Source organism: Apostichopus japonicus, chromosome 16, assembly GCF_037975245.1.
Source record: "Apostichopus japonicus isolate 1M-3 chromosome 16, ASM3797524v1, whole genome shotgun sequence".
NCBI lineage: Eukaryota > Metazoa > Echinodermata > Holothuroidea > Aspidochirotida > Stichopodidae > Apostichopus > Apostichopus japonicus.
Window position 1 is genome coordinate 34,761,841 of NC_092576.1, and position 25,324 is coordinate 34,787,164.

General features: G+C 36.0%; 1 protein-coding gene and 2 long non-coding RNA genes across 14 annotated transcripts in view; 2 read left to right on the top strand and 1 right to left on the bottom strand.

Annotated features, from left to right (window-relative positions):
* The window catches only part of LOC139982391 (uncharacterized), a 54,110-nt gene that overhangs the window by 21,281 nt on the left and 7,505 nt on the right, over nt 1-25,324 (bottom strand). For 2 of the 11 annotated variants that reach the window (XM_071995194.1, XM_071995193.1), the window contains exons 7-10: nt 25,187-25,258; nt 24,285-24,356; nt 23,746-23,817; nt 23,231-23,302 (exon numbers count right to left, since the gene is read on the bottom strand). In XM_071995194.1, coding sequence (XP_071851295.1) covers nt 23,231-23,302; nt 23,746-23,817; nt 24,285-24,356; nt 25,187-25,258 — 288 coding nt within the window. The other 9 variants (XR_011798155.1, XR_011798157.1, XR_011798156.1 and 6 more) reach the window with 9 other exon arrangements.
* Nucleotides 1-25,324, top strand: part of LOC139982400 (uncharacterized) — a 51,249-nt gene that overhangs the window by 8,227 nt on the left and 17,698 nt on the right. The gene's annotated exons all lie outside the window — the stretch shown is intronic.
* On the top strand, nt 12,401-22,538 carry LOC139982399 (uncharacterized). The gene is made up of 5 exons (XR_011798162.1): nt 12,401-13,884; nt 15,232-15,358; nt 17,006-17,117; nt 19,681-19,839; nt 20,408-22,538. It is a non-coding gene; the product is annotated as an uncharacterized lncRNA (long non-coding RNA).

Below are 25,324 nucleotides of genomic sequence, written 5' to 3' on the forward strand. Positions count from 1 at the left end.
TTGAGAAATGAAGTAGATGGGTCAAGTTGAAAAGTAGGCGGGACTGTCTGTACGCGGACATGGGGGAGGGGTCTAACCCTCCCCCTCCCCTTTGCCGGAAAATTGCAATTTAAAAAGTCTCTAGATGCAAAATGGTGCAATATACAGTTGTTTGGTCAATGATATTGCCCCCTCCCAATCACCCCTTTCTTCTGTCCTATTTTTCTTTTTTTCTCCTGAATTTTTTTATTAACACTCGGGTCATGGAGCCTAGGGAGGTAGCTATGCCACTGAACCGAACTTAGCAAGGGTGTGACGCACTTGCTGCATTAAATGAAGTGCCATCATAACAAAATGATAATAGGTCTACGGTACCTACAAAGTGAGTAGGATTTTACTGCCAAAAAATACCCAACTAGGTCTGTGATAGAATTTAGTATTTATATAGTATTTATTTCTCTCGATTTTTTTCGTCTAATTTTTTTTTTTAATTTTAATTTTTTTTTTTTTTTAAATTTTTTTTTTTTTTTACTGAGCGTTGCAAAGTAGCCGGGTCCTGTACGTGCAGTAAGCAAGTCATTTGCCCTGGGTCCCGGCTACTAACGAAAACCCTGCTAGTGACCTCAAATGACCTTGACTTCTCCCAACACACTATCAGCTGAGTATTTACTAAGAGTGTCTTCATACTGAGCATTAACTTCATGCAAGCTGTACTTAGTGAGATATGTCTTCAGAATTTAACTAAAATTGACCTCAAATGACATTTGACCTCAAAAAAAGTTAACATTATAGATGGCAAGTATTCAATCAGAGGAACAAATTTGACATTCTATGTAGCTTTATTCTTTGAGTTAGCTCATTCACAAAGTTTTCAGGTTTAGACCATTGGTTATCTCATATGACCTTTGGCCCCTCCCAAAGCAATAACAGTGAAGAATTTACTAAGGTGGTAGATACCGAATACATTCTTCTAATTGTTCAAAGTGTGAACTTTATGTAAGCTGTACATGGTGAGATAACCTGTTAACAAAGTTTCAGATTTTTAGGTGGTGTGGACCTCAAACAATTTTTGACGTACTAAGTAACAGCAAGTGGTAAGAACTCGGTTGAGGGATAAGCATACTAATTTCACTTAACCTTTACTTCAGTAAGGTCATTTATAGGGTTTTTTACGGTTGACCACTGGCAATTAAATAACAATTGCAGCTGAGAATTTGCTAAGGGGTAGCTTTCTACCAAGTATGAACTTCATGCATATTGCACTTGTTGAATTATCAAAGTTTTCAAAATTTGAGCTAAGGCATCTCTCTCTCACATATGCACACACAAGCAGTCACTGCTGCATGGTTTTTGATAAACAATTATGAAGCACTCCATTATAAAAATCACTTTATAATCAAGTGCTGATTACTCACCGTGGGTTCTGAAAAATTCTCCAAGTTTTCCAAAGTTGTTGCTATAACAGTCAGTGGTTGATATTGTGGTTGTTAAAATCTAACATAGCCTCTTTTAGTTTGGTGAGAAATTACACATTCACTTCTCTCAACTTCCAACCAACAATATTTGCAACACCTGTGGAGAAGTAAAAACAATGGTAAGTAAATTTCTGCAAAGCTAACATCAACTGACAGGGAAATGCCACACTGTAGGTATGCAAAAGGTTTTCCGTAAACTTTGTAAAGCTAAAAATACTATTCAAACCAAATGTACACAGTGACTATAATGATTGTTAAAGTATGTTGAGAAGCAATGTTCAATTAATGAACACATTATTAATGGGGTTCTGACCCCTCCCCGATAACACTCAAATAAAAACTGATACTTCTATTGATGTTGTAAATTTCTGGTGAAAAGTCAACAGTTGAGGCAGTTCTTAATGGGCATGCAGTAGGAGGCATACAGATGGCTCAGTATGAAGGACACTGCACAGGAACTGGTGTAAAATGAATTTAACAGCTGCCTACTGTCCGTTTAGTTGTGGGCTGCTGAATATTACTCATACAGTATGCGGGCCCACCATGGTAGCCACAGGAAGAAATTTTGACTAACAAAAGGCCAAAAATAGATTGCTGAAAATGGAAGATGATTGTTTTAGCATCTATGACAAACTTTGATCAATGTTTTTTCGTGTTGAAAATTAACGCTTATTCAAATTCTCTTCAATTTTTTTTTTTGTTCAGTAAATTGGTGAACCAAAAAGTTTGGGTTTTTTTCCCTTTGTTTTTTGGTGGGCCAGATTAGATTGTCTGGCATGCTCAATCTGGCTAGTAGGGGCCCCCTGTTCTAAAACCACAACAGTTCCAATTCCTGAGGCAGTATATTGTACTGCTACCGTACCTGACAGCTTCTAAGGGTTCTCACCTAAGAATGCTGCATTGACTTCCTTCTTGATGAATTCTAAAGGGCTGACAACTGGCTGATCCTTATTACTCTTCCTCTTTTTGTGAAGCACAGGTAACTTGTGCTGAGCCTTTCTTTTCTCTTTACTTCCTGATGTTGAAGGTCTGTTTTAAAGTGGAAAAGAGCAGTTAGTAAACCTGAATATGATAATATGCTAGTGTCCTTTGACTCCTTGGACTCCAATATATCAACCCCAATCTTGGCCCAATGTCTGACCCAGAGGGGAGAAGGGGTACACATGAGGCTTTCACCCCCATGAAATTGAAGACTGTAAGCATTTCACTGCACTGGTGCATGTCAGTCTCTGAAGCAATAATATTCCTTGTTACTATATTATATTGATTCAAAACTAATTATATAGTTGCCATAAAATTTTAGGATTTTGGAGTAGCCGACAACAGGAACGAAATTAGGATTTAGGAGCACTTCACGTTTTAACAATGTTGATATGTTAACACTATCCTGGCTTCACTGATTAAATAGGCTTACGGCCTAGCTCTTGCTAAGTTGGAGTTGGACGTGACAATGTTATTTTCTACGAAATTTTAACAGATTTGTAGGTGCAAACAACAAAGACACACGTTTTTTTTTTAAATGAAAGCTGAAGGTTAAGGAACGTGAAGCATCAATTGAATTAATCAAATAGCTGCACGAAATTAGGACTCACCTTTGATGTTGTGACCTAGCCTACACAGACTTCAGTCTAGAAATAGTGTGTACGCTACCTAGGGCCTAAGTTAGAGCCCGTAGAGGCCCCTTTTCTTCTAAGTTCTATTTGAGGCGTATTACAACGAACCGAACTTGTCAAAAAATTGGCAAAATCGCTTGGTCAATAACTTCCTGGGCTCCTGCCTTTAATTGTACCGTAAATTGTCGAGAGGAATAATAAATTTAAAATGCCGGTATATCCTAGTCATTGAATCAACTTGAAGTAGGCCTAACGTTTAATACTAACTCGCATCATGTAGTGTACTTCACTTTTTCACCTTTGACCCTCAAGTTTTCTGTCAAATTCACGTACGTACATAATATAAGCTTAAGGAGGTAGCACTTGTATGTTACTACGCGACTGTGGTCGCCGTTTTCTTGTTCGTCGGAAAATATCACAGAAACAGATTGTAGTAGTAGAAACCGTCAGGAGTGTCACTCGTTGACTTGTTAAATGGCTGTCAGCGTTGCTTGTTATTGCACTTGCTTCAAGTAGCATTTTTTCACTCACAATCAAGTCAGAATTGATTGAAATATCTTTTCTAATCAGTTTGGGTTGTAGACAAGCCACACTACATGACACCGACGGTTTTTTCTTGAAAGTCAGTCTACAGCAATGTATAGGGTGTTCATTATGTGTTTGCATGAACAACTTAAAAATAGTAATACACAAAATATGACGACAGATCATGAAGAAGTTCGAATTCAATGTATAACGTTAAATGCTTGTCTACACTGCGGTTGGACACCTGCAATCACAAATAAGTTACGCTTGGCAGTTACATTAGCACACTGCGGTTCAAGCGTCCTTTGACTCGAGTCAGAGAACAATAGTATTCACTGTTGATGTCAGTTCTGCATGAAGATAAAAACACTGATAATGTGCATTCTGACAGTTAACCCACCACAATGGAGGTTATAGGTCGGTTAATTACGCGGTGACTTGATTCGGGTTTTCAAGAATGGTATGGTTTAGACATTTTATCCTTCACTGACCTTGTTTTCAGGTTTGCCAAGCAGAATTACCAGAGATCAATGTCTTAAACTACAGAAGTTATAAGTACCATATATTTGTCAAAACTCCTTTTTATTCTCAGAGGGTTATGGAATAATTTGTCTGAGAAAGTTGTACTTGCAAGTACTGTAGTGTACGAACATGGGAAGTATCACTTCCTTGGTAAGAATGGCTTTGGGTGTTCACTTAGAATATTTGAGAACAAATGGAGAGTGAATGCTTCCAGGAAAGTACTTTTTGACAAAGGCGTGGGAACCGGGGGGCTGGGGGCGCCAGCCCCCCCCAGTGAAAAATATGGGGGGCGGAAGTATCATTCCGCCCCCCGCTCCGCAAGTCAGAAAACCCCTTTTTCATTTCCAAATGAGAAAAAAAATCTCATTTGGAACACCAAATTGCATTTAAGGCCAGGTGAAAATGCAAAATTCTTTACAAAAAGGAGTGGGAGTTGAAGTGTGCTATATTGCACCAAATTGCATCTGAGGCCACCTGGAAATGCAAAAAAAATCCAAAGGGGAGGGGGACACCCCCTCCCCTTAGACCCCTCCCCCAGGCCGGCCATCAGTCTTCAGCCCCCCCCCCCCACTCAAAAGTACCTTCTTACGCCACTGAGAGCTATGGTAACATCAACTACATATTATGCTGATGGAATGTACTTACAAGTATTTCAAGTTTGTTAAGTTTTCGAAGATGTTGGAAGAAAGTGACTGGAGTTGGTTGTGGTCCAATCGCCTGCAACAAAGAAAGAGAAAGCAAATTATTTATATCTGTAATGCAAACGTAAAGCGACCTCAAACATGTTATTACTCCATTTGAAGCGATTGACTGTGCACCTTTGATTTGGCATTCTATATATGATCTAGGAGTTGTTCTTAACACACCCACCGGTTTTGTTAAGACACATACAGAGGCGGTAGAAGCGAGGAGGGGAGGGGGTGCACAAGGAGCACGTTACCCTCATAAGTGCACCCTTATTGTAAAAAAGACTCCATTTGTTGAAAAATTAAATATTATTGTTGTTAAAAAAAATGTCTAAATCTATGAGTGACCTTTTGTTGACAAACATTCAAATACAGGATTTCGCAGTATGAACGCACAAAATGAATTACTTTGTTTGAGGTAACTTTATGCTTTGGTATGTTGGACCGTTCTGCGACTGAGTAAAATAACATTAGCTTCTAGCAACGGGATTGCGAATTGAATCACGTCACGGAAATGAGTAATACTTCCTTATATTTGATATGTAATAATAAATAGATATGTGAGAATTGCAAAGCTGTATCCGGCTTACAAGGAATGCAGCCAAATATTTGACAATTCAAGAAAGGTAAACTATGAGATGAATTCACAACAGGATGTGCCTTGCTTTCTAACATAAACACATAAACATGCAAATGATTGCTCTAAAGAAATGTATCTGAAAATTGTCTGTATTTCCTCAAAGCGGAATGGTACACAAATCAGTGTTCTTCATAAAAGCAATTATAATGATATTAATATAATATAAATAAATTTAATAGCCAGTATCCGTTTTTGGTTCACTTGGATAAATAAGGAAAGTGTAAAAAGGTTTATAAAACTATAACAATGTTTAAAAATTGCACGATGTGCAACTTTTAAACACATTTCATGAACTGTCAAATGTGTTCGGAAAATATATGAAATACATTGCTTATGACCGTATCTGCATTGCATTTCAAACTTTAACGAGAATGTATATAAGCCATAGTGACTAATCAACAAGCACAGACAAGTTAACGATTGCACTATTGAAAGATTTATCGTATTTTCATGAATTAACATAATCATTAATTTACTTACGCTGTGCGTGCTTCAGTGGCGTAGCCAGACTTTTTCATCTGGGGGGGGGGCAAAGGGAGGGGGCGAAGGGTCTGATTGGTGGGGCAGACTAAGCTAGTACAAAAGACATACCAAACAGTTTGCATGACAAACTGTGGCAAATCGGGTATTGTGTCAGCAATGTAGGGCACAGATGGTCACTCTAGTTAGCTGACGTTTTATGTTATTTCCACATAGGTATTATTAACGATAAAACAGATCACTGAAAAAGTCATCGATAGTTCTCTTTAAAAATCTGAATAGACTATATGCTCTTTCTGTCAGTATTCAAAGATGATCAGCATGATATCTGACTGGCCTGGGAGTGTAACCATCCCCCCCCCCCTCCCCAATCAACAAAAGATGTTATCATTCCCCCTTCGGGCCCTTCTTTTGCACTGTCTAGGGCTCACTCAAACAGTTTAGCGAAGGTTAATTCGCCTATGCTGATGACTGTCTGCGACGAATTCTTCCAAATTGATCCCCTCGGACAGTTCCCTTTCGATATGTAAAACTCCGAGATCACTAAGGCGAGTGTCTGACATTGTGTTCCGCAGATAGGTTTTGACGAGCTTCAATGTTGAGAAGCTGCGCTCGCATCCAGCACTCAATACCGGAATCGCAATGGCAATTTTACAAAGGCGTAACAGCTCTGCAAAGACATCATTATATGGCTCCAGAAACGATGTCAGCGACAGAAGGTTGGGTAGTGGCGTCTCTCCCGTGTTAGCGAACTAGCGCTGGAGGAGTCTCTGTGCTTGCGGAACCTCGTGTTTGAGGTCTTCCATGCTCGCATCGAAAACTTGGCCAAACTGTTCGACGCTTTCCATCGAGAGGAAATCCTTATATACTCTCTGGATTCAGTGATTGGATCCCTCTCATGATCTGGCAGTTTTCTGTGGAGAAGCGCTTGTTCATTTCCGCAAGGGCGTAGGAACCGTGGGGCTGGGGGGGGGGCTCAGCTCCCCCAGTGAAAAATGTGGAGGGGCGGAAGTATCATTCCGCCCCCCCCCCGCTTCGCAAGTCAGAAAACCCCTTTTTCATTTCCAAATGAGAAAAAAATCTCATTTGGAGCACCAAATTGCATCTAAGGCCTGGTGAAAATACAAAATTAAGTTTACAAAATGGAGTAGGTGTTGAAGTGTGCTATATTGCACCAAATTGCATCTGAGGCTACCTGGAAATGCAAAAAATTCCAAAGGGGAGGGGGACACCCCCTCTCCTTAGACCCCTACCCCAGGCCGGCCATCAGTCTTCAGCCCCCCCCCCCACTCAAAAGTACCTTCCTACGCCACTGCTTTTTGAAAACGCCTAGCAATTTTAGCGTGCTATGATTTGGGGCGATTGGCTATGCACTTTCAATTTATTTTAAAAGCATACCCATATACATGCAAGAACCAAAAACTCCACTTGGTTATTCTTAACACAAAATATATTTCATTATACGGAAATAAGTCCAAAAATTTTCCTCACCTTAATGCTGTTTGGGATCGGCGGTATATTTCGAATCTTCATGTAATTGTTGACAAGGGCTCTTTGGTTCCAAAAGTAGACTTCGGACAAGTCCGAAAAAAGAAAAATCTTGAGTCTTCCTCTGCCACACACCAATTTCTTGGTCTCGTCATTTTAAAAAATTATTATTTAGGCGTTTCGAACTTTTTCGCAACTTCGGCTCTACGATTTTGCGTTTGGTGCATCCGTACATGAGCAGTCTAACCTTGTCAGGGTATAAATACGTTGGTGGTCTGAACAACTCCCTGGTCTAACAAACTTATACGTATGTGTATGCAACTACGACAGTGAAAATTTACGATATCAAATAATAGTGCGGATGTTTGTGGTAGAAAAAAGACAACAAAGTCTGGTTGAACATCTCCACGTTTGCGGTCAACATCGAGAGGGCCGATGAAAGATGATATTACGTAATCATTCCTATCACGTTGCGTTCTCTCACACAGGAAATGAAGGTTAACGTTTTTTAAGTTGACGACATGCCATGGCCTTAACCTTTAATTAGAACTATAGTTGTAAATAAAGAAAACAGTGTGTTTGGCGAATAGGATCATTTATATACCTACCAGTATGTGTATGCATGGAGGTCAAAAACAGGTAAAAAAAAAACAGGTAAAATGGAGGTAAAAAACAGTTTAACCTCCATGGAGGTAAAAACAGTTTTCCCTCCATGGTGTATGCATGTGTGCATGCGTGAGTGTATGTATGTATGCAATGCATGTACGTGTATAGGTATGGATGGGTGGGAATAACAAATAAGCTGCATTAATAATATATGATGCATTTCATTGAAAATAAGGCTGCAGATATATATATATATATATATTTATATATATATACATAAATATATATTTATATATACATATATATATATACTTATATATAAATATATATATATATATATATTATTATTATTATTATTATTATTATTATTATTATTATTATTATTATTATTATTATTATTATTATTATTATTATTATTATTATTATTATTATTATTATTATTATTATTATTATTATTATTATTATTATTATTATTATTATTATTATTATTATTATTATTATTATTATTATTATTATTATTATTATTATTATTATTATTATTATTATTATTATTATTATTATTATTATTATTATTATTATTATTATTATTATTATTATTATTATTATTATTATTATTAGTATTATAGAAAACCAGAGAAATAAGATATGACTCATAATTGAAAAATAAGGAGTAAAGTTTTAGAAAATATATTAGAATTTCGGTCACCTTGGGGCCTTCGTTAGCAATACTTGGCAGTCGAATGAAAATGAAATGAAAATATACTAACACAATGAAAGTATGACGCTAGATAAGTGTAAGTTGCATTGATGGAATTAAAACCAAATAAACCATGACTATACAGGAAGCGGATGAATGAGCAAAGAACGGATAACATGTTTGTAGAACTGATAGTTGTTAAGGCACTTAAGGGGTCCCAAGTCTTTGTCGAGGCCGGTGACTTAATACGAAAGATCCAATCGATTTCTTTACGTTTACGTTCAGTAGCGAGCCTGAAGTTGGGGGGGGGGGGGGGGGAATGCAGTGGCTGAAATTCCAACTTGATGGGTTTTGGAGCCAGAAAATTCCGACTGCTGCCTTGTACCCCCACCCGCACTACTCGTGAACGATACGGTCAGTGTTAGTCAGACATCCCATCTTTCGCGACTGCAATTTTGTTCCGAATTTTTTGCGGTACATTTGTAGCACTGGCCCTCACTTCACAAACTTATTATTCACTCTGGTAAAGCGGGTAAGCAACTGAGTTGAGTTATCTGCTTGATAGGCTACATAGACTACTAACTACAAAAGCTATGTTAATGTAACAATGGGGAAAACCTTTTTTTCAACAAATTATATTCGACGACATAGTGAATTACCCCAAAATACAGTGTTTCCTAGCGCGCTTAATATTATTTTCTTGGGGGGGGGGGGCTATTTTTCACTCACATGATTTTTTTTTTAAATTTTTCACTTCATTCCAACTGAGCATTGGGAATGAAATGAATACTTAAACATTTTGCAGAAAAATGTTGAGTTGACGACTGATACGATAAGTTATCAATTAAACATTTTGCAGAAATTTTTCAATTGCTCCATTGGAATGAAGTGAACAATTGAACATTTTGCCCAAAAATGTCCAATTGACGAGATAAGATATGTTGTCAATTAAACATTTTGCAGAAAATTTTTCAATTGCTCAGATGGAATGAAGTGAACAACTGAACATTTTGCAGCAAAATGTCCAATTCACGAGATATGATAAGTTGTCAATTAAACATTTTGTAGAAAAATTGTTCAATTGCTCAGTTAAAGCAACTAAGCAATCCAATTTTTTTTTTATTTTTTGTAAGATTTTATCTTGTTATCTAAACAATTTACTGAAAAATTTCACCCTATGGGGCAAAGTTTTTCTCATGTTGATGGCACTTTAAAGCTTCCGTAGATAAGCATTGAGCGTTTTTATCGTATACGTTGTACAGTAGTTTTATTAGGCGTTTTTTTTACAGTATTCAAAATCACACGAAGTTTTGTATGGTGGAGTATAAAGATCGCGAGATGCAATTTCTAAATTTGACAAGGAAAACGTGGTAAATATGACTGATTAAAGGTCAATTTTGACCAAAAATTGTAGGTCACTCACAAATTACAAGAATATATGAAATTAGAGTGCGACAGTCGGAAAATTAGAGTGAGACAGTCGGAAATTCGGACTGTCGCACTCAAATTTTCCAACTATCATCAGTTTTACAAAGATTAGGGGTGGGGTGTGAGACACCCCCACCCCTCTAGCGACGTCCCTGAGTGTACGTATACACACGGCACGTCGAATAATACACGGGCGAAACTCGCAGTGTCCTGCATTACCATTGAACTTCTGAGTTCGTATATTTTTCAAGAAACCGACACGGATACATACGACAACGTATACCAATATGTAAATGTCTCTCAAGATCGGTATGTCATAGGCACCTAGATGACTGAATTTCCCAGTGAGGTAAAATTCCTCCTAGATGGTAATCAAACGGTTTAAGAATTTTACCCAAAGGTGACCATATTTTAATATGGAGCATATATGGGGCCAATACATCATAACTTTAAGCCTTCGAAATAACCTATTGTAGTTGCATATAACAAGGTTTGAACCTAACTGGAGACCAAAACTTCCCCGTATGCAACACCTTTGAAAAATAAAGAGGCGCGGGGGGGGGGTCGGAAAGAGGATTCAAGAAAGTTTGTAATATATAGGCTTCTTAAATAGTGCAGTTCCTAAAGGGTCTACTCGTTTGTATTGGGTTTTAATGCCTTCTGAATCGCTTAATTTTCAAACAGTTTCTGTGAAGACTACTATATTTCAGTCATACTTTCTCAAGCGTGGGCACAATGCCTAAGCGTGGGCACAATAAAGTTACTGTCACACATGCATGTTAACCAATATGTATATGTGTAGTGTACGCGGCTGCGTGCAGTACATATTTTGTCTATGTAAATATGTTAATCGTAATGTCTTTTTCCCGTGTTGATAGATGGGCTATAGTATGGGGTGCCTCCTATGATAGTAAGAAACCCGTTACCATTAAGTACCATTGACGTACCCATCAGTGGCGTCGCCAAGGGGGGGGGGGGCTGGGGCCTGAAAAAAATCGTGCCCCCAGGTGCCCTTCCCCTTCAGATGCGGTTGTAGTGTTAAAAAAAATACTCAGACAAAAAACTTTATTTGCCTAAATAAATTAAAAACATCAATATTGGACAGATGCAAGCCCGAGAATTACTTCAAGTTGCTAAATATAGCACCAGATTGCATCTGAGGACCCTTAAAATTGATCCAAAATTCACAAAGTGGAAGGGAGAACTTTCCCCTATCACCCCTCCCACAGGACGGCATTTAACAATACACATTGTGCCTCCATAAGTAAGTGATGTCCCCCCCCCCCTGTACTACATGAAATTGGACAGTAATGATGGATGAAGAACCCGAAGTACATCTGTTTTTCCGTATCACATATTATTTCACAAAAATTACAAAATTTAAACCCCAATGACGTGCGGGCATAATCTATACGAATTCAATACATCACTAACTATAGGTGGTGGCGAGATCCTCAACCCTAAATGTGATAGATTTTGTGTATAACTTCTGCATATCAGTTTCCAATCTTATTTCCGAAAATTTTAATCAATAAGAAGTGCTGAATGTGAACAAATCCTAAATGAGAGTATATGCCTAGAGTCGGCGAATAAACAATTTTGGTTGTAAAATGTATACATGATATTTTTCTCAAATTGATACATATGACCTTGAATTTTACCCATCTTTTTAATTGTGTTAATGACAATGACATATGTAAAGGAGGATTTTGTAACACCTTTAGATCCAGAGATATGTGTGTTTTCCACGTCGCAAAAAGTACGCCCTCTATTCCATCTTGTTGCTAAAATGTGTTTTTTCCCTCTTTTGTTGGAGACTAGGTATTTTTCCTTTATATTGTAACATGATTCAGCTAGGAGTTGATCACAATGCACAGAGTAAATTGGTAAATTTGTATAATTATATTCCAAACAAAATTGAAATAACCCTATCAATTAGACACAAGCATTTTACTGTTTTCCAAAATTATCATGGAAGTTTGATGTATTTTGCCACATTAGGAGGCTTTAAATGTATTGTCAATGTTAGTGCGATTAATTAAGTGAAAATAGCTATGGCTGTAGAAAATCGGAGGGTTGAGCGCCGTAGGCTAGGACTATATTGTAATGGACTTGTCGCAACAGAAATGTGTATGTGTTTGTGTATGGGTGAGGCGGGGGGGGTGGGGATATAATGATATTCTTTATAGCAAGTGATTTTAATGTTATGATCACAAGCTGGCTGAAAAATATACCATAATATATCTTACAAGCATGCAGCTATTTTTTTTGGTTGGGGGGGGGGGTGGTCAGGTCGACCGTTGTTTATATAGGATCAGCAAAGTCGTTGGGAGCTGGGGTTAGCATCGATGTGGGGCAGATCTCCATGCCCCTGCCCCCATATCCCACCGTGCTACTGTTTACAAACAAGTGAAAGCGAAATTTTCCAAATGTATCCATGTAAACCACAAATGAATACTTCTACAGAAAGGCTAACCTAACACAAATAAGACTATAGGCATGCATGTGTGTTTGACAAGTAATACTGATGAGAACTCCGCATAGTGCATATTTTTACACAGTACAACTAAACAAGTCTACTACAGTACTATTATAAAAGTTACCAGCGTTAGCCTATTCACACAATAGATCTAGCGTATTTTTTCACCTTTCTAGGATTCCAGCATACGTTTTATCAAAAATCGCACCAAATCGGTAATTCACAAAATAATTACTTTGTTTTCTGAAACTTTGAGACCAAATTACCACTTGGCAACCCAATAAAATATATTTATAGGCTTCCGTGGCTTTTACACTATAATACCGCGTGAACTGTTTTAATATTAATGGGTTTTTCATACTTGGATTTTTCATTAGGACTGAATCAGCATTTTTGTAAAATCCACAGTTAATTTTCTTGTATTATTTCCTGATTGTTATTAACCGTTTTAACTTGTTAAAATAATCACTAGACTGCCTATGATATGAATCAGTGCAACGAGCAGTCAACGAATTATTGAAAACAACACATAACAAGTGAGTGAAACTGATTATCTAGCGTTTTCTGGGGTTTTATTTTGGCAAATCTAACGTTTTATTGTTACTTGTCGCTGGTAACCCTGATTATTATTATGCTAACCGTAAATGACCTTTGGCCACCCCGTACTAGTTTTTAGTGATTGACAGATCAGCTGTGCCGCAACCCATTACAACTCCCTGGTAGTACAGTAGATACTGTAGTGTAATCGCACAAAAACATCGTGTGTTATGACACATGTCACATACGTTGTACTCCCTGTCCCAGGGCAACTCCGAATATTGAGCCCATCGTTTTAAATTCTACACTTGTTGCTAGCGTCCATACTGACACGATTTTTATCGTCAACTCTTCTTCGAAATCGGGTGTTTTTCGTAAAAAGCATGCATCCTGAATTCCTGACCATCGTCGATACAATACAATATAATAATCATAACTGACCTATGAATCTAACGTAGCATTGTCACTCTAGGCTATGAACTTTGAAAACGAAAGTTTTGGACCAAATGTACTACTAGTACGCGATTTCCGGCTGCGAATGACACATTTCCAATCCGAATTTTTTACCGGCCCGGGCAAGGATCAGATCCATAGTACGGCTCGAGTGCAAATGCGACTGGATCAATGCATCAGTTTACCCCGTGGAGAGATGATCGTCTGATAAAATCAGAGGACCTGATCTGGATCTTGTATAAAAGCACAAGTCCAAGAACAGATTTAAGAACTTAGGTAAGTGCTAATTTTCAAATTTAATCTTTATAGCAGCAAATATGCTTATATACTTCATTATTGCATACTGTACATGGTGCATATTGCTATAATTTATTTCAGGCTTTTCCAGTTACAAACATCCCCCTCCCCCCCCAAGAAAAAATAACAAAACAAATAACAGTTTTGGCATATATATGTCCCTGCATGGTCCAGTGTGCAGATTTTTACTCACATTTGTTGCTCTCACTATGTGTGATTGTGGGAACTAGGGACTGTGTCCCAATGGCTAGGAAAATTATTGAAGGTCAGGCTATTTTATTGAAGTTAATGAGTTTTGTCCTTTTTTACAAGTTGTACTGAAGTTTGGTAGAACAGTACCATTTTGACAAAATATTGTCAACTAAAAATTCACTTTTCAACATTGCAGCATTGATACTGACATTGGAGAAGTCCTTTCCCTCCATACATCCACATACAGTACCTCTCAGATGTGCAAGATTTCTTAACAGGGCTACACAGTCTGCATAAAGTACTAACCTCAGAAGCAATCAATCACAACAATATTGTCTTGCCTGATTGCAACTCCATTGTGGAAATAAAACCTGAAAACTTTGTCCCTTTGGTTGTGGTCAAACAGTGTGTCAATAAAGGATCATATGACACCTAGCCAGTTCATATCACAGTGTAAGGCAGTCTATACTGCAGCAACCAACAGTGAATATATACAGTCTTCAAAAGCAGGGTTAACCACAGAAAGGGAGTAAAACTGTTGAGCAGTGGTCATGCTCTGAGGACTTACTCTTTCAATGCAGGCTTTGGATACTGTTTCACCAGGGAGCTGCTAGTAGCAGCTCCCTGGCTCATGTTATTGTGGTGTGCAGCTGAGTAAATGAAGATTTAGTTGTGCTCATTTGTCATTGTGCTCCACTTTAATGGGAAACAAAATGTGTGAAGGAAACCTAACAAATTTTAACAAATTACCAGTTTTCTGTCAGAATGTAAAGAGGATGATCCTGACAAATTGGACATTGAGCCAACTCTTTTCTCATCTCCACACAAAAGCAAGGGAAATACATCCCTACCTAATACACTTAAAAGGAACGTGAGCATGGATAATGAAATGGAAAATTTGGAAGAGGAACCAACTTTAAATAATCATACTAAAACAAAACTTTCACTGTCGTTTGAATGGGGCAGTCACTGTGAGTCACAACATCAGTACTATTTCTCCAGATACAACAAATGATTCACTGCAGTTGTACCTTGACATAAGTTCAAATGGAAGTAGTAGCAGTAGCTTTGGTATTGCCAGAGATTTTTCTGCATCAATTTCTTCATGTGATCAAAACCTTTTTTATTCACCAGGAGTGAGAAAAAACGAAGGAGACGCAATCAAGCATTTGATCCACTGCCTATGTTCCAATCTGATTGCTGTGATGGTAGCTGTATCAAATCGCTTTCTTACGATGACCTAGAACAGTCTTTTCTAGAGGTTAGTGAAGTGAGGGAAACTGAGCTAAAGCAATTCACTCTGGACAAGATTTGGATTCATCAGGAAAGATCATGTCACACCTGAGACAAATCTTGTTCTATTTATGTAATTTGTGGGAAGATTGTATGTGAGTAAGCATTTTGTATGTTCTTTGGTATTAGTAGCAAGTTATTCAAAGATTGTCTGAAATAATTTCAAGTTGGCAAGAAAAATGCAATTCATGGCAATAAAGGCAAGAAAAGGATGAGAACAAAAACTCCATTTGCACTAGCTTGGATGAGGTGTTTATTTGAACATATTGGAGATTACATGCCCCACAAAACAGAAGTGCACCTTCCAGTGTCATACACAAAGACTTCTCTCCATGCACGCGTGAATAAGGAAATGATAGAAATTGGCATTGGTGAACAAAGCATCATTTCCAAGGAATACTTTATGGAAATCTTTAGAAGAGTTCAAGATTCCTAATTATTTTATCTTGTGAATGTGCATGGATTTATGACAGTTATTGTTGCATACATTGCATGGGAAAAGGGGAATAAAATTTCAAATTCCTCATAGCTAGTAGCTTTAAATTGATTAACTAGCATGAAGACATTGATAAAGTATACTGAAACTTGTGAGGTCGAAAGTGCTGTTGTAAGACTGTTTTACCAAAATTCAATTTCACACAAGCAATAGCTGTGTACATTACAAATGATAACTTTCAAGTACTGTATATGGTCTGCTGATCAATCACAATTGGTGGGTTTTAGCCTGGCGTGTCAAAACCACAGGCATTGCATCCTTTTATCTTTGCTGACTATGGAGGCTTTAACTTCATACAATCCAGTGACATTTAATCTGTTTAGTTAACTACATGTGCAGTCCATTAAACATTTCTTCAGAAAAATTCATGTGTCTCTATTGTTAGCTTCAGCTTCAGCAAGCACAAAGACTGTACTGTACATACTGGAGAGAATACACCTCACAGCTAGTGTGCCACTAAAGCTGCATTATCATTCCTTAAAAAACATTAGAATTATTGTCAAAAATTTTGATTTAAAGAAGTTCTAAAGAACATGTTACATAAGTTTGATTGCAACCTCCACTCAAATCAGGAGTAAAAGTGCTTTCTGCTGAAATGTCAATGAACAACTCCCTTAGATAGTGACATTTTCAGAAAGTTCCCCCAAATATGCCAGAAATTAAAATATGCTTACCTTTGGTCAAACTTCTTTAATTGTTTTAATTTCCACCTTTGAGGACATTTACCTCAACTGTCCGGGAAAATGATTAGGGTCTTATTTCCAAACATCCCTATCAATTGGTCTAATAAATAACATGAGAAGATGTTGTACAGCTTTACTTGTTCTTCTCAATAGCAACTCTAAACACCCTATACTCCTTTAAAGGAATTCTCTAAAGTACCTAAAAGAATGCTTAACTTCAGTTATAATTAGTAACAAAATTCAACATGCTCATTGCATTATTCTATGGGTATTCATAAAAACAACATGGTTCAAATTGACACAATAAAACTCTATCACTAATCACTACATAACTTTTTCTTGATTAGGTTAAGCAGTTCAATTTTACACCATTGTGTGAAGTAAAACTTATACTTTAAATGCTTAATTAAAGTATTTCAACATTATATTTTTCTAGACGACTGAGTTTACTGTGGGTGGTACTTGAAAGAGGTAGCGGAAAGAACGAGGAGTGGAAAGAAAAATGAAGAATGCCGACAATTGCAAGAAGTTCATCTTAATCATCTTAAGTGAGTCAAAATATTTTACTAATTTAGAGTTAAAAGTTGATGTCTGCTTTCCTTTTTGAATCCTTGCAGAAGTCAAAAGCAATAGAAAGACTATCTATTCCTTCAAGTCCTCTATATGTGTGGGTGTGTCAGTGATGCTCCTAGTTAACACTTATCTCTTTCAAAAACTTTCTTGAACTACAAATTGGATATAGTAGCCCTAACTAAGATGATAAACCCTAAAGTTCAGAGAAAGGTCATTGGATCGGTCTCAATTTTTCGTAACAAGTAACTAAAATGGCAGAAAATGAGATAGCCTGGGTCTTTTCTGGCCCTACTTTGAGTGTGCTCTATATTCACAAGCAAAGGCATGTTTGAGTTTTACTTTCCATAGGATCCTTGCCCAGTAGTAGTTGTACGGGAAAAGTGCAAAAAAAAAGTCAAGCGGGTGGTACGTTTTATGAACAGCGCCCTCAAACTTAAGAAATCTCACTTCTGGCCCTAATTGGGGGTCCATTTTGGGCCTGTGGGTATATTTCAATTTTTTTTAATACCATTTTTTCAGGAGCGTATTGTTCCTATTTTTAGAAACTCAAGTAAAAACGTTGTGTATTTTGTGTTATCTACTCAAATTTATGACTCGAAAATTGCGAAAATCACCTCGTTCATATGTATGAAAATGCTTGCACAAGCTGATTTGAGTAATTCAAATGACAACAACTTCTTAGCATTAGCATACAGGTGCTTAACAATTAAGAGGGTGGTCCACTAGCATAAGGGCTACCAATAAACTGCATTTCCAGGGTCATATGCCGAACGATGTCTGTGAACAGCACCCTCAAACATCACATTTTACAAATATTTTGGGCTATTTTGGGCATTTCAAGGTCAAATTTGGTCACAATTAAAAGTTTTATTTTTGGTTTTCAATACAAACTAGTAAGATATGTATAGTTATGATGCAAAGAATGTGCTAAAACATATTTTATATAAGTTATTAATGCTCTGGAGGGCAGCTTAAAGTGGCATATATGAGAGTTATATCAGCCCTACAGAAACATGCTTGCGAGGGCAAACAGTGGTAACATTATATCTTCATTCAAGGAGATCATGCTAACAACATTAAAAACTATTGAAATGTATTAAAAGGGTTCTGTCTAATACTCTTTGGCTCCCACCCCCCCCCCCCTAACACCCTCCCCATAGTGCACTATGCATATTTGTATACATGCATACAGTATGTGACTGACTTCTACTGCAAAGAGACTGCATAAACATGCATTCAAGGTATACTGAATTATTGGTATGGTCCACAGTGTGCACTATATATGTGTGTACATGTTCAGTACAGTGTTATTTTACACCAAGTACTATTAAATACACACTGTCCAAAATAATGAACAGTATACACACTGTACATGTATTTACTGGTTAAACATTCCTTTTAAATTATTGAAAGTCTTTTAATTTATTGAATTAGCAAAAGAATTATACACTACATTGCAAATATTTAAAAAGACATTGAAATATGCACTATGCACTATACTGTATATGTGTGTACATGTTCAGTACAGTGTTGTTCTACACCAATTACTATTAAATAAACACTGTCCAAAAACATGTACAGTACACACTGCACATTTATGTACTGGTTAAACATTCTTTTTAGATTATTGAAAGTCTTTTAATTATTGAATTAGCAAAAGCATACACTAAATTGCAAATATTTAAAATGATATTGAAATATGCACAGTATTGAATGGAATGACCAGTACACAGTGTGTACTGTACATGATTGTGGACAGTGTGTATTTATTTAGTGCTTGGTGTAAAAATAACACTGTACTGAACATTTACACACATATATAGTGCACACTGTATGTATGCACTGGTTCACATTCATATTCTAATCTGATATAGGGTTGGGTAGAGGATGTGGGTGGGAGGGGGTGAGTTACATGCATACAGACAATTTGAAGCAGAAGATTACCTTACCAAATACAGTAATTCAGTATACCTTGAATGCATGTTTATGCAGTCTCTTTGCAGTATTAAAATTCAGTCACATATGCATACAAATCTGCATAGTGCACTATGGGGAGGGTGCTGGGGGGGGGTGAGAGGGAGTCAAAGAGTACTAGACAGAACCCTTTTAATAAATAACATTTCAATAGTTTCTAATGTTGTTTTACATGGTCTCCTTGAATGAAGATACAATGTTACCACTGTTTGCCCTCGCAAGCATGTTTCTGTAGGGCTGATGTAACTCTCATGAGCCACTTTAATTTGGTTGCTAGGCGGGGTCGTAACCTAGCAACGAAAAAGTTTCAAATTTTTTTTTGCCCAATTTCATCCTTTGAGACATATGGCAGGACACCATATCAGTTCCAGGCGATTCTAAGAGGGTCGACGTGGAATCGACCCAAAAATCTGTTGATTTGGCATGGATTGACCCATATATCATTTACATTATTTCTCAAATGATATTGGATCAAAACTCAAATCAATATTTCTTATCTGATATCGTAAACCCTGTATCAGTTAAGAGTTTATTTTGTATCATAATATGTTCTATTTTTACTAGGTCAAAAGGAGAGCAGTAACATCTTGCCCGCACTAAGGCGTGCCAGGTTTCTTTGGAACTGAATACCCTTATAGTCGATGGAATGGACCAATCAAAGACTGATCTGCCACATTTTGTCAAGAGTGAAAAGGATGTAAAACATCCACATCCACATAACAGGTCAGTACTATATTATCATGGAGGTCTGTTTTACCTCCATGGTATTGTGAAGTGACCTAAGAGTGCACAAGACGGAAAGTGTTTATGTCATTATAAGTGTAAACATCACGTTTTCTGGTTTCCGAGAAATTGTAATCCTACAGTATGAAATTGTAATGTCATGTTGGTGTATAGTACAGTATGTATGTGCGTGAGCAGTATGTGTGTGTGGGTGTTTATACAGGGTGTTTGTTTGTATGATGCCTTGTTTTACAACACAATGTCTCAAGAGGGGAAGCTTGATTATCTTCATAAATAGTATAAGGATGGACACCTAAGGTTACAAGAAGTCTAGTGTTCCTATTGTTTTGGTTGAGGTCAAATCAATTCTGTTCTTTATTTTGTTGTTCTGATAAAGATTATGGCCTTAGTATCCATCAAATATTATGTGACTGTTTTGTTTTGTTTGTTAAAGCACATAGTAGGTTAATTATCAAACTTTATTTAATAGCAGAAAACAAGTAATAACAACCTCTTTATCATACATGTCAATGAAGTAGTATATATTCATTCTTCTCTTTCTTTTCAGGTGTCCTAATTCACACTAAAGGTCCATGTGACAAGTTTGCATATATGTTATGACTGATCTGAAGCATATCCAACATGATTCAAACATGACCATTACATGCAATTTGTGGACACTAGTGAAGCACAAGGATACTCTTGGGAAGGATCTGTTTTTGCAAATGGATAATTGTTACAGGGAGAATAAGAACCGCTATCTTCTGTCCTTCTGCCCTTCTGCTCCTTGCTTTTAGAGTTGAAGATCTTCAGAGTGGTGATATATATAAATGTTATAACTTTGCTAAAGAAGTTATTGAAGTATCTGACTATATTCAAGTTGGGAATATAGCAGCCGTAAACCTCATTGATTCAAGCACACGACCATACTTTGGAGAAGTCACTAAAATTTAAAAGGATGAGGTTATTTTACATTGGATGAAGGGATCCTGGACTGGAGACTGGAAACTGCTAGACTGTGGCCAAGGAAGAAATAAGCAGCCATACACACCATCAGTTTCTTTCCATTCCTTAATGTTCTGGGACTTTAATTTAACCCATAAAAATCGCCTTCCAAAGAGGGAAGTCTGTGACTTGAAAGAAAGATATGCAGCTATAGATAAAGAATTTGAGCTGAATAACTAGGAAACCTTATGTTTTACACATACTATTGATTGGGCAGTGTGTACTCTTATTTTCTTGCAACAACTTGTGTAAAAGAAGATATGTAGTTTTGAGAAACACACACAATTTTGTTGGTGTATTGCTACACTTAACTGGTTGGGGCGTACTGGTACGCCCCAAAGATATATACAATCTATCATAGGGGTGTATTTCTACTCTAAACTGGTTGGGGCGTACTGGTACGCACAAAAGATATATACAATTTATCATAGTGGTATATTTCAACACTTAACTGGTTGGGGCGTACTGGTACGCCCCAAAGATATATACAATTTATCATAGTGGTCTATTGCTACACTTAACTGGTTGGGGCGTACTGGTACGCCCCAAAGATATATACAATTTATCATAGTGGTCTATTGCTACACTTAACTGGTTGGGGCGTACTGGTACGCCCCAAAGATATATACAATTTATCATAGGGGTGTATTTCTACTCTAAACTGGTTGGGGCGTACTGGTACGCCCCAAAGATATATACAATTAATCATAGTGGTGTATTGCTACACTTAACTGGTTGTGGCGTACTGGTACGCCCCAAAGATATATACAATTTATCATAGTGGTATATTGCTACACTTAACTGGTTGGGGCGTACTGGTACGCCCCAAAGATATATACAATTTATCATAGTGGTATATTTCAACACTTAACTGGTTGGGGCGTACTGGTACGCCCCAAAGATATGTATATAATTAATCATAGTGGTGTATTGCTACACTTAACTGGTTGGGGCGTACTGGTACGCCCCAAAGATATATACAATTTATCATAGTGGTCTATTGCTACCCTTAACTGGTTGGGGCGTACTGGTACGCCCCAAAGATAAATACAATTTATCATAGAGGTGCATTTCTATACTTAACTGGTTGGGGCGTACTGGTACGCCCAAAGATATATACAATTTATCATAGTGGTGTATTGCTACACTTAACTGGTTGGGGCGTATTGGTACGCCCCAAAGATAGAACTTATTACAAGTAGAGGTGTATTGCTACACTTAACTGGTTGGGGTGTATTGGAACGCCCCAAAGATACAAAAAAAATTGTACAATATATCCATTTTGCCCCAAAATGACTATTTATCAAAAAATACTTGTATTTTATGTTCGCTTTGGGAAAATCATACCAAAAATAATCATATATTAAATTTTTGCTATGTTTTGTCAACTTGATTGATAAAAATCTTTGCTATTGTTAGTAAGTGATGGTTTATTCAAAATTCAGTGAATGTTATGGCTAAATTGCTTAATTTGTTAGTATCTGTAACAGCAAACTCTTTTAAGACATCTAATCCACCAGAATAGAGATAAAATGTTTATGTCTGCTCGTTTTACTATGAATTAACAAGGTAACACTGTTGTGTTAAATTATTCCATGTAAATGGCTATGTATCCTGCATTTCTGAATAAATGTATATTTACAGAATTTTACAAATAAGAAATGTTACATGCAAATAAATGAGAAAATACGCAACATATTTCAAATGTCATATTTTTCATGTACTTATACAATGCAAAAACCAGGCCTTGGTTAACAGACCACATTTCAACGTAAAAGGGTTGAATTCACTCGTACATCTTTCATTTTTCAGCTTTTACTTGGAGAAAAAGTGAAAAGTCATATTTCCTTAATTACCCAAATGTTTCCTAGTCTCTTTGTAGTAACAGTGTTATCTAAGTCATCGTTATGCGTTAATGATAGTTGCAGGCAAACCATAAAAATGAGCATCAGAGAAAAGAGAGAGGTGAAGAGAGCGTGGACCTGAAACCGCTAACTGTTATGTGTCTGGTGAAATTGAGTACCAGATATACGTATGCAGAACATGCGCACATGTTTTGTGTCTTTTATTGCTGTCTTTCTTACTCTTATTTATTTTGATTTATTATGATTTTTTGTATGTATATTTGTATGTATATTTGTATGTATATTTGTATGAATATGTATATTTGTATGTATATTTGCACGTGAAAAAAACAAAATAAATCAAATCAAATGATTCGAAATGCACGGTAACACGTGTTAATTTTCCCTTTTCTTGGGTTTTGTTGAGACTTTGAGCAAATTACTATAGCATAACTATATTTTCTCTCCATCAGTCTCTTTCCCTACACTAAATAGAGCACAAATGCAGAATCAAATATACTTAAATTTAGTAAATAACTCACACAAATTTCAATTTTATAGTGTTATCAAAAATTCCATTCGGTAGACTCGTCAGACTGTTATACGACAAATCCCTGAGTAAAAGAAACATTTGTCATTAATTGACAGTGTAAGTGTGTTCCACATAGTTATTACAAACAATTCGATGTGAGCAGAGCATCGGAATTATTAGCAAAATGTTTCTGTAATATCGGTGATCATCATAATTTCATCATGATTATCATTGTTTTTATCATAATTATTATCATTATCATATTCTTTATCATTATCATAAATATGTATAAAATCCCAGTGGAGGCTGAAATTTTTTTCACTGTTCTTGATTTTCCAACTCATTACGATGTTCATTTATATTAATATATATATATATATATATATATATCTATTTATATATGTATATATATGTTTGTATATATATATATATATATATATATATATATATATATGTATATATATATATATATATATATATATATATATATATATATATATATATATATTGAAGTAGGTTACTCACAGTTCTTTAAGGTTCGAATTTCCATTGAAGATGTCTTCTGAGAGCTCTTTGATGTTGTTATAACACAACCTCCTAAAATGATTAAGATACAAAGTATTCACTTAAATGCAATTTCTTGCGCATGTTATGAGCATATTTACATACTTTGGTCTTAAAGCTTCATAAAAAGTTAATTACTTTTACCTCTCCTTTGATATTAACACCCAATTGTGTCCTTATTTGTTCTAATCTCTACTTTTATATACCAATTCAAAGAACTTGTATTGTTAGTATGAGCAGTTCGAGTAACATGTTTTTTTATCAGATAAATGATATGATCTGTTCATATTGCCAATACGACTGATTTTATCAAGAGTTTAGTGAAGTATTATTATTTGAAAAGGTCCGCAAGGTTGCTGAATATTAAGAACATGTGCTGGTATATTTCCTTTCTAAATTCGCGGTTCTACATCAAAACGTATAACATGTTCGACAATAAAAATAAAGAGAGTGGCATTACAGATATCTGCCAGCATGCAATTTACTTAATATTTTCTTACAAGGTAGACAAATGTACAAGTTTCTGGAAAATGTTTTTGGGTAATTGCGTCAAGAGGTTGTCGTTGATATATCTAAGTAAAGAAAGGAACAAAATTATATGTTACCATGACAGAAATCCATATAACCTCACACAGAACATACAATGAATACAATCATCACTAATAAAGTGATAAATATGTGTTGAAAATAGTTGTTATATTGATGAAAAAAACATATATTGCATAGTCAACTCGCTCCTAATCTTGTTATGGTAGGAAATATCTGTGTTCGGTGCTTTCAGTAGCACAAAGACAGAGTTAAATGTCTTACCCTTTTTGGATGCAATCAAATTCAAATTAGCAAAGCATGTTGTTGTTTTTTTTTCTTATAGGAGTAGCAAAATCGTAAATATTATTGTTGTTAGCTTTAATATTTCACTCAATAATCAAATAAAAAAGATAAAATGAGAAATAATGCAAGCATTTAGGCTGACGAATACATTCCTGAGATATTCTCATAGTAATCAATACTTCACTTTGAAAAATAAAATTCTGATAGTTAATATTACCAGATTTTTCAATGCAGATATGATAGACTTACAAGTAACAAAACTTTTTTTCGAAAATGCATAAACTCATATATTTTTATATATATATATATATAGATATATATATATATTTATATATATATTTATATATATATTTATATATATATTATATATATATATATATAGATATACGTATATATCTATATCTATCTTTCGGTCTCGCTTACTTTGTTATTTGTTAGTCCATCATACCTGCTGTGACATATCAAGTGATATTAACTTGTAGATTATATCCAAGTGACGAATCGATTACTATGATAATATCTCAGGAATATTTTGTTAATCCTGAATAATGAAGCTTATTAAATAACTCACAACAATTTCAAGCTTGTAGTGTTATCAAAAAGTCCTTTCGGTAGACTCTTCAGGTTGTTATACGACAAATCCCTAGAAAGACAAACATTTATCATTAAATTACAGTGTCAGTTTGATTAATGTTGATATTTTAAACCA